This window comes from Erinaceus europaeus, chromosome 4, assembly GCF_950295315.1.
Source record: "Erinaceus europaeus chromosome 4, mEriEur2.1, whole genome shotgun sequence".
Lineage (NCBI taxonomy): Eukaryota > Metazoa > Chordata > Mammalia > Eulipotyphla > Erinaceidae > Erinaceus > Erinaceus europaeus.
This window is the reverse complement of record NC_080165.1, coordinates 43,703,120-43,714,031: the sequence shown is the minus strand read 5'-3', so window position 1 is coordinate 43,714,031 and position 10,912 is coordinate 43,703,120. Positions and strand designations below refer to the sequence as shown.

Here is a 10,912-nt window from a genome sequence, read left to right as displayed (position 1 = left end):
TCTGAAAAGTCATGCTTCTATTCTCTGCCACACATTTTACTTTGTAGGAAAAGTAGGAGTCAAAAACCTCAGAATACTCAGATAATTGCATAGGAATTTGGTAGTGGCAATGGCACATTGCATCTAAAGATTTTATGATATATGTTCTTTATCATTATGTGTTCACTCAACTGCTTTTTCTCATGGTGTATTTACTCTCTCACCTGCTTCATTTGCTATTGTTTGGCGATCGTCAACATAGGGGCTGTTGTGTAAATGCACACACACATACATATTATGCATACATATATACATACAGAGAACGAGAGAGAGAAAGAGAGATAGATATTCATCTGCTTCTTAGTTGCCAGGATGTAACATACTGCTAGAGCATTTTATTCTTTCTCCATACTCAACCTTTTGATATGTTGTGTTGCCTGTATCATTATTTACCCATGAACTAACAAGACTTGTCATAGGCAGTCAGTTATAGAGAGGATGTGAGGGTTATCAGTGTAGTGTAGCCTACCAAGAGAGTGACAATTACAAATTAAAGAAAGTACAATTGCTGCTACCAAATTCAGTTTGGAAAAGAACTGTAAGCTTCCAGCCACACTTTCATTCATCTGAATTTGATGGACAGTTTAGATGCATTAAGTTGTGTTTTCTTTTTTCTATTTTATATAGAAATATTGCTTACATTTCAAAATCTATCACTAATGGCAATCTCTAATAAAAAAAATGAAGGTAGTCTTTAAATAAAATGTGCTAATAAAATCATTTGTTATTCCACCTATCTGATCCTTTGGTTTCTAACCTCTAAGAGATTTGCAAAAATACAGGATGATTTCTTTCATGCCTCAGTACCATATTATAGTTGAAAATTCAAGCGCTCCAAAATCAAAATGTATGGCATTTAACAATAACCTCACCAAGTTTCTTTGTATTATATGTATTATATTACAGTGTATATAACTAAAGTAGCCATCTTACCCATATATTAGTGATTAAATGGTTGTATATTATGGGAAAGAGTGTTTTAACTTCCTTTTAGTTTTCAGTTTGCACACAGTGAGAACTCAGTCATACCTTTTCTTAATGTACTGGAATATTATAAGGAAAGCTGTTTTGATTTTTTTTTAATCCAAAATGTGTTTTATTGGGATGATTTCCCTCTGATCTTGGTTCAGAGTGCTTTCAGTGCTGCTTCCGTATGAAGGAACATCCTTCTGTAAGCCTTGCTTTTCCTGCTGTAGGCTGGCAGAGGACAGTGGAACAGCCAACACACAAAATACCTTTTGTGCATGGTAAAAGACGGTGCATAAAGACGGTGGTGATCTTATAGCATCCTGGGCACTTGACATCCACGAAGTAAGAGTTGGGGCTCTGCACCAGCTGCTTCTTCTTGTGCTTCAGCTTCTCCTCTTCAGGAGAGGGATGGAGGAGGTCCTTCACCAGAGACATGTTCTTGTGGGGAGGCAGTCACCGCCAGAAAGGGTGATTTTTCTTAAGCAATAAAATGGTAGGGAACTATAGAGAAAGCAGCATGAGGAAGTACTGTTCCGTATGCAACATAGTAAGCCAAGTCAACAAGTAATGACCTCATCCAACTAACTACTTCTGATTCATTTCACTGACAGTCCCTAAGTAACCTGACTGATTTTATATTATGCCTGCAAAAATTTCTATTAGTGATTAAGGAGTACACAGATAAGTTTTGACACAGTCAAGTGTAGTTTCTAGCCCTGTTTAAATGCAAACAGAAGAGTTGTATGTTTAACCAACATAACCAGATGTCAAGGAGTACAAAAATATGTCAATATGTCTGTGTATTTGTGAAGACATATGCCCAGAATATGTGAATTTTGAGTGAAAATAGTGAGGAGTAATGAATAAAGAAGCAACAACACTTCTTTAACAAAAAAAAAAGAAGAAAAAATAGCCTGCTGTAATTTAAATATCTTTAATGTATTTCAATGTTTTATTTTATATCTATTTAAGAGAGTAGAACATGAGCAAAGTGATAGCATACTGAAGTAAGAAACATGATAGTATAGACCAAGAAAATGATCTATATCATATGGATTTATTTCTTCACTTAAACTATACCTTCTATAAAAATTGGGGCCATCTTGGAGTAAACCTAAAATAGACTTTCTAACTTCTTCCAGCATAAAAAAAACCCAAATTTCATCTTCTCTATTCTTACCTTAGGGTTCCTGATGATTAACAATTTGTTCTGATATATATAGCTTGCCTTCAGGGATTCACTAGGTTTAGTGCCTGCACTATTAATCCACTGCTCCTGGAGGGTGTTGTTCCATTTTGTTGCCTTTGTTGTTGCCCTAGTTGTTGTTATTGCTGTTGTTGTTGTTGGATAGGACAGAAAGAAATCGAGAGAGGAGGGGAATACAGAGATGGGAGAGATAGATAGATAGCTGGAGACCTGCTTCACCTCTTGTGAAGCCCTGGGAGGGAGCCCCGGGCTATAACCAGGATCCCTAAACCCGTCCTTGCGCTTTGCAATCTGCTGTGCTACCTACCGCCCCCCTTTGCTTTATATTTTAATGCTTCTCAGCCACCAAATTGTAGACACTACCATGATAACAACCTGAATTCCCTCTGCTAATGACCTCACCACTGTGTCCTACAACACCACCTCCTTAGAGCCCTGCCCCACTAGGGAAAGATACAAACAGGCTGGGGGTATGAATGGACCTGCCAATGCTCATGTCCAATTGAGAATCAGTTACAGAAGCCGGACCTTCCATTTTCTGCTGGAAGTCTATTTTCTGCCTCTCAACCTCCTCTCCCCTAACATTTTCTATCCAAAACAAATAGAAAGAAAGAAAGAAAGAAAGAAAGAAAGAAAGAAGAAAGGAAGGAAGGAAGGAAGGAAGGAAAGAAAGAAAGAAAGAAAGAAAGAAAGAAAGAAAGAAAGAAAGAAAGAAAGCAAGCAAGCCACTGGGAGTGGTAGACTCATAGTGCTGGCATTGAGACCCCAGTGATAATCCCAGTGACAATAAAAAAGATAGAAAGAAAGGAAGGAAGGAAGGATGGAAAGAAGGGAAAAGAAAGTAAACTATTAACAACAGTGCCCTTATCCAGTATTTCAGCTCCTATGTGTCAGCCAGTATGCACAAGATGGTCACAGCCTTCAACACTGGTGACAGCACTGGAGGACGAGCTGACCCAGCTCATCCTGGAGGGACTCATCAGTCCCCACATTGACTCCCACGGCACATCCTGTACACCCAGGAAGTGGACCAGCTCAGCACAACCTTTGAGAAGTCCCTGCTGATGGGCAAAAAGTTTCAATGACATGTCAAAGCCATGATCCTATGAGCAGTGGTGCTGTGCAACCAGATTCATGTCAAGTCACCACCTGGAGAAGGCAGGCATCCAGGGAGAGATGACAAGGCCAACAGCCAGTCCCAAGTATCAATATGTGTGGGTCAAGGGCCAGACCTCACCTGAAGACTTGACACCTGCTTCCCTCTGCTTCTGGAGAGGCCATCCCCTATTACCCAGCTGCTGGAGGCCACCCCTTGACCCTGTGCCAAAGCATGGCCATCCTTCCTGTACTGAAAGACCCAAGGAGAAGTGAATGACAGCTCTCAGCCCTTCCTGGAGAGGCCTGAAGGGTGACTGTACAGAGCCTGGACCCCTCCTGCCTCCCAGCCTCCCTTTGTGCAGTTTGAATTAAAGGGCAACTGAGGGGGGAAAGATTAGGATTTAGGATTCTCCTTGGCATGCCAGGATTTTCTCAGAACTACACTGTAATGTGAAGCTCTTTTTGCCTATCCAATCATTCTGCTATTATCCTTTGAGGTGGTTCTTACCAAAGCATCTGAAATAACCCTAGTAGATGCTTTTTTTCTTCTAGCAGAAATTTGGAATAACTTGAATTATTATTTGATGCATTTTTTTCAATATTTTTTCTCCCATGCGTGGTAGAGAAAACAGAGAAAGTAGAACTTCTATGCAGCCATCTATAGTAATATATGTGTGAGTACAGGTCATGATTATGTCTTCTGGTCTCTGTGACATTGTATGTAACAAGAGAAAATGTGTACACGTGAGATCAACATTAGCCTTTGTCCTTTCAATTTGTCTTTGGCCTCCGATTTTTTATTATTCTCAGAAGAAAAGTAGATGTCAGCATGATTGACATTATAAGAACCAACCATTTTTCTTTCATAGAAACTTTAAAAATCACTGTGGATGAGTGTAACCATTTTTGGGAAAATCTGCATGATTTTCTTTCTCTCTGTGAACCATCTTTTCTAACTAGAAAGTTAGATGTACAATTCTGTCAGACAAAAAAAAAAAATCCTGTGCTGTGAAACAAGGTGATGACTTACCCCAAACATGAAAGAAATGACACTCTATCACCTTGTAGAATTTAAGTGCCAAAATCACAGTTGGAATTCTGATGGGTAATAATTATTAAATCTGAATAATTAAGCATATTTATTCTTGGGTATTATAAGTTCTAAAAATTATTATCCAGAAAACTAAGTGTGTGCTAAAAATACACATTTCATCGCCAATGATCGATTTGTCGATTCTAGTAAATTAATCAGTTTTTGCTATAGCCTGATGTTAATGTAATTAGAAATCAGCTTTTTAATATTTTTTTATTTTACTTTACTGAGAGAGAGAGAAACAGAGACAGAAACAAAGATGCAGAGAGGAGAGGGAGAAAGAATGAGAGAGAACAGACTACTGCTCAGCTCTGGTTTACAGTGGTGCTAGGAATTGAACCTGGGACTTCAGAGTCTAAGGAATGAAAGTCTTTTGCATAATCATTGTGCAATCTCCCCTGCCTAGAAGTTATCAATATTTATATCCAGGTTATGGTGATTTTAAACTATCAACATAAATTACTGCTTATTATACAAAGTACCTAACAATCTGATGCATTAACATGCAAATACAGGGATTGAATGATAGCTTGCCAGTTTGAACACTTTCCTAGCCATGCACACGGCCCAGGTTCAAATCCTAGAGCCACATGGGAGTATCATGGATCTAATGCTTTGGTTTCTCTTTCTCTCTCTGTATGTGTGTATCTCTAGAATAAAAAAGTTAGCGTGGGATTATTAAAATTGTGCCTATATGTTCATAGTCCTGACTCTAAGAAATAAGCTCATGCATACATACCATACATAAATACAATTCATTCAGTGAATTTTCACACTTTAATCTAATATATAACTCTACTAAGAGAAAGGGAAAGAATATTTACCACACTAAAAATGGATACTTTACATTCACTGTTAGATTTGTTTCTTACAACATCATCACTATTAGTCTTCTATTATGAAGAAACTAAGGAGTTTAATATCAAAGATCTTTATCTGGTTTACAGACAGAGTTAATCGTGATATATATGTGGATGTTGAACCCAGTATATTGATCAACAACCAATGATCTTTCTATACTTCTAGAAAAGGGCTGTCTATCCTAATAGAAGAAGCCACTAGAAAGCCAAGGACAAAGGCATTCACACCATACTTCAGTGAAAGCAAAAAAAAAAAAAAAAAAAAATCAGGATGATTTACATATGGCAGCTACTTAAAGTTGTTTTCCTGTTCCCTGAAGATACAAGTTTTTTTTTTTTTTATTACAACGAATCAGCATTTGAAAGGATGTTGAGCACATCAAGGTGGGACACTGGGCAAAGTCACAGAGAAAAGACAAAAACTCGGGAATTACCAGAGCTGTCATAATGCTGGAAACAGCTGCAATAATATTCACTTTATTCATAAATCTTATTTCATCCCTTGAGTCAGATGTATTCAAGGAACAATCAGAGATTTAAGCAATTTTCAGTACTATGACAAATGCCTTTCTCCAGAAAAAAAAAAATGCAATTCAAATCTGTACTGGGATCTTGTGTGACATGTCAGAGTCCAGAGGTCCTAAACTGTCTGCAGGGAAAACTTGCACTACACAACCTTAAGTGAAGACTTTATTTTAGTTTTGTTAGAAATCAGCCCATGGTAAAGAACATGTCAACTTTTAAAACCCTTCTGGTACTATATTTATGTATAAGCAACAAAAATAAATTTTATTTAGGATGATCAGCCAGAAATATAAGATACGGGGAAAAACACTAGATTTCAACCTCTCTGTTTTCAATATGGGCTCAAATAACCCTTCATGAAATCAACTGAGTGGCACTGAATACCATTATTTAAAATAAAATAGTGGTCTGGGAAGTCTCACAGTAAATAAAGTGATAAAATCCCAGGCATGGGGTCCCAAATAGTGCATATACCAGAGCAATTTCTGGTATTATTTCTCTCTTCCCTCCTATTGCTCTCATTAATCAAGTAAAATATTTTTTAAAATTTAAATAAAAAATAGAGTATACTGCTAATTGTAAAGGTAATATTTCCTTTGCAAACTTTTACTTTGCTTCTAAACATAGTGCACATAAGTTTGTGAATGCCTGTATAAAATATATATTTCTTATTCTGTTTCACAAAGAAATTTGAAACTCATGACTTATAAATAGCCTAAGATTTCTTGAACTTTTTAAATATGTTTTGGTTTTTACCCCACTAGTGGTATCATGAATAACTTTTTACAGACCCTGAGTTTCCTAGGAGTTTCTCAGGAGTGACTACAACTCACCTCAGAGGAAATGAAGTGTCAGGGCTATAATCTAGGAAGTTCTACTTTCTACTTGGGAATATCTCATAATTTTAAAGCAATATTAGAGAATACAGCTACTACAAACAAAAATAGCTGAAGAAATAGGGTATATGTTCCCAAATCTCAGCCAATGATTACATACAAACTAATGACAGGTCCATAAAATGGATGGACCTCTCATTATGAACTAACAATACTATATATTTGATGTACTTTATAGTATAAGAATTCATTCATTTCCTTTGTTCAATACACTTAGTTGGTCATGATGTTTCTACGCTTGTCGTAGTTGATAAAGGCAAGATTTTGAAAGTAAACACATAACTTGATCATGGTTAATTTTTTATTAGTGATTTAATAATCATTAACAAGATTGTAAGATAACAGGACTACAATTCCATACAGTTCCCAACACCAGAGTTCTGTGTCTCCTCCTATTCATTGGAAGTTTCCCTATACTTTATCCCTCTGGAGTATGGACCAAAATTCTCTATGTGGTGCTGAAAGTGGAAGGTCTGGATTCTGTAATTACTTTTCCATTGGACATAGATGTTGGTAAGTTATCCATACCCCCAGACTGTTTCTGTCTTTTCCTAGTGGGGTAGGGCTCTGGAAAGGTGAGATTTCAGGACACATTGGTGAGGTTGAATGGCCAGGGAGGTCAGGATGGTGTCATCTGCAACTTGGTGAGTGAAAGGTGGTACAATATAAAGCTGGACAAACTGTTTAATAAACAGGAACCCAAAGCTAGGAATAAGCAAATGAGCTTAGGGGTTTTCATGTGAGAAGAAGCTAGGAAGTCTATTTTAGATATGTTCCTAGGATCCCATGACTTTAGTAATTTTTGCCTGAGCCCAATAGCTAACATGCAGGTAGACTAAAAGCACTGTCTGGAAAGGTGGTGTCAGAGATGAGAATAGGACTGACTATAAAGCTGAATTAGGGCACAGAGTAGCTCCCAAATATGAGGGAACTATTTAATACCATTAACTGAACCCCATCTGTCTGACCTAGGACCCATATATATTCATGGTTAGCACAGAATCCTATATAGTACTGAGTCTGTCAGTGTAAGCTCACAGTCCATGGTCACAGCTAGTTACATTCTAGGTTGCACTCATTTCTGGAATAGTCTTTCTCAGGTGGCATAGTAGGTTGACCCAGCCATCCTTCAGAGAGTGGATCAGTTCCAACTATTGCTGCTCTACAGAGAGGGCAAGGTCCTGGAAAGGCCCACAAGAGGGCTTATGATGATGTTCCTGATAGAAGTGACCAGTGATGGTGAAGAGAAGGATCTATTAGAGGTCTAGGTTATCTATGTGGGAATACAAGGATTCCCTGATTAGAGTACCAGATGAAGGGGTGGGCTGGTATTGACCAAAAAAGCCATCATTAAAGTGTGCCGGTCTCTTGCCCTTATACAGCTTTTGTAGTCATTACTTTATCTGAAGATTAAAGATTGAAGTGATTGAGGAAAGTGAAATAGAGGATAGGAGGAGAGTGTGTCTGTGCCTATGTAGTAAATATTTGGTTAGGTACTTTATGGTGTTTTCTTTAGGTCTTTCAACTTGTTTGCTGAACTTACTGAGTCTGAGTCTACTCACGGCAGACTATTGAGCACTTTTACTTTAAGGTAAACATTTCCCCCTAACTTATGGGTACATGTGCTCATGTAGCTTGTCTCTTAGGCACTGTTCTATACCAAAGGTTTTTAACTTTCTTTTTTAAAATTTTTTATCTTTATTTATTTATTGGACACAGACAGCCAGAAATCAAGAGAGAAGGAGGTGATAGAGAGGGAGAGAGACAGAGAGAGAAACCTGCAGCCCTGCTTCACCACTTGCAAAGCTTTCTCCCTGCAGGTGGGGACTGGAGACTTGAACTCAGATCCTTGCACACTGTAATTTGTGGTCTTAACCAGGTGCACCATGACCTGGCCCCGGTATTTAATTTTCTTAGGGAGTGCACCATTTGAAATGGAACTAAGTAGCCCTATGTGTTAAGAAAGGTCTTGGGAGTCGGGCGGTGGCATAGTGGGTTAAGCGCATGTGACGCAAAGCACCAGGACTGGTATAAGGATCCTGGTTCAAACCCCCAGCTCCCCACCTGCAGGGGAGTTGCTTCACATGCGGTGAAGCAGGTCTGCAGGTGTCTTTCTTTCCCCATCTTTGTCTTCCCCTCCTCTCTCCATTTCTCTCTGTCCTATCCAACAACAACGACATCAATAACCACAACAAGGGCAGCAAAAGGGAAAATAAATAAATATTTTTAAAAATTTAAAAAAGAAAGAAAAAAAAAAAAAGAAAGTCTCACCGGATTATTGGAGTTGAAGGATTAACAGACTTCAATATGTATGTGCTTTTCACTGTACTTATGTATCTCCACAAACAAACATACCTAAGAGAAACACTAAGAGAAATAAATTATGTCAAATATAATGTTATTTTTTTGAAATTGCAATTTGAATTTCCCTTGGGATTTAGTAAGTGTTCTGAAAACTTGGTTAAACCAGCTACTACAGTTGGAAGTTTAAACGATGAGGAGAGTAAGAAGAAGAGGAAAGGATGTGGAGGAAATTATACAGAAAAAATCTCTTATACCAGATACATCCTTTTAGAGTTAGTCTCTAAAAAGAATTTTTTTAAAAAGGAATGCTGAATTCAGCTTTCATAAAGTAATGAACAGCTGGAGTGTTTCTGCATGATTTATCCTAGTGTAACAAGTTTAGAATTTTTAACTTTTGGAGAAATGTATTGAAGTTCATATTAGTTTTGTGTTGTCTTTGCAATAACTACGCTTTGTCACCTAAGAATCTTCAACTTGAAAATTCCAGATAATTTAGAGTCATCCACAGAATATGTAGCATTAACCTCAAGACACATTACCATTGAAACCTGCCTCTTTTATGTGGAAACATGTCTTGACTCTTTCACTATAACCTATGGCTTTTCAGTAGTACTGCTCTAGCATTTCAATAAGGGCAAGATCACAGGAACCCTCCCTCAATCACTGAGCTTCTGCTTCATTCAATTTACTGAATTTTGGCTCCAGGAAAACATTTTGGATACCGGACAGATGTGTCAGTGAACTATGAACATCTGGAGAGTCTAGCCAAGTGGGACAGGAAAATTCTCCAGAAGTATGGTGACCCTTTTTCACTTGCGGTGACAAGAAGTTCAAATTTAAGATGGGTTGGGTCCCAATAGTCTTCAAGGTCACATTTCCAGACAAAAGACAAATGATGCTCTTTATGACTGTGGCACACTTAAAGACTTTGCTTCAACAGTAAATTGGCTTGAATAAATATAAAGAACCCGTTTAATTTCAGTGTCCCAGTGAGACAGCTTCCTAGTCTACAGGGAAAGGGCAAAAACGTGTGTGTTTCTTTCCAACCAAGTAAGTAAATAGCAGCTGTTCCCACAGGCAGGAAATACAAATGACTGTTACTATGATAGGCTTACATCAAATCTAGACTAATCTTTGTAAAACTATGTGCTAAATGATTAGTGTTAACAAGCATTTACTAAGACAATTGCATTGTTTTCTTTCCTCAGGATTTCAGAGCCCTGCATATTCCTCTTGCCTTTTTGATTTTGTCATTCTGTTGCACCATTATTTTTTTCCACTTCTAACAAAGAAAGACATATCAAAAACCGATACAAAATTGTGATTCATAGAAAAGAAAAACTAATTGCTATTAAAAGCATGAACTATAGTTTCTACCCAATTATTTACTACAAATCAGTACATAACTTGACCTATAGGAGTGTTTTTTAGACAGACCAAATATTTGAACCTGCCACTCTAATATTCAAGAGGTGAAAGAATAAATTATAGAGGTCCAACTCAAGGTCTACTTTTGACTCCAACTATTTTCTACTTTCTTCCTCCACTGATACTTTAGTTTACATAGTACTAGTTTTTCTTAAGGTTTTGTATTCACAATTACTTCCCTCATCTTCTAATGTCTATCTAATCCAAATCCTGTCTAACTTGTTCCTAATGTGAGTTGACTAAAAATTAAATAAAGACTGTCAAGGAACATGTTCCAGTCATCTGCCCAAATATCAGAGAAATATTTTAACATCGTGACTGTTTTTCTCTTTTGTGGTATTTTTTCTCTTTTGTGGATACTTTGTATTTGGGAAGAGTAAGAAAGAGTAGGTCAAAGAAATCCAGAAGAGGGGGCTGGGTGGTGGTGCACCTGGTTGAGTGCACATATTAAAATGTGCAAGGACCCAGGTTCAAGTTTCCGGTCTCCACCTGC

The 10,912-nt window shown here is 37.6% G+C and overlaps 1 protein-coding gene across 1 annotated transcript; it reads right to left on the bottom strand.

Annotated features, from left to right (window-relative positions):
* Positions 1-1,139: 1,139 nt before the first annotated feature.
* Positions 1,140-1,457, bottom strand: LOC103121331 (small ribosomal subunit protein eS27-like). Its single transcript, XM_007531860.3, has one exon. It carries the CDS (start codon positions 1,441-1,443, stop codon positions 1,177-1,179), a length of 267 nt encoding a protein of 88 aa, XP_007531922.2. The 5' UTR covers positions 1,444-1,457; the 3' UTR covers positions 1,140-1,176.
* Positions 1,458-10,912: the final 9,455 nt, after the last annotated feature.

Bases quoted from the DNA above. Each gene is read 5' to 3' on its own strand.
- LOC103121331 (XM_007531860.3), bottom strand. From the start codon at position 1,443: ATGTCTCTGGTGAAGGACCTCCTCCATCCCTCTCCTGAAGAGGAGAAG.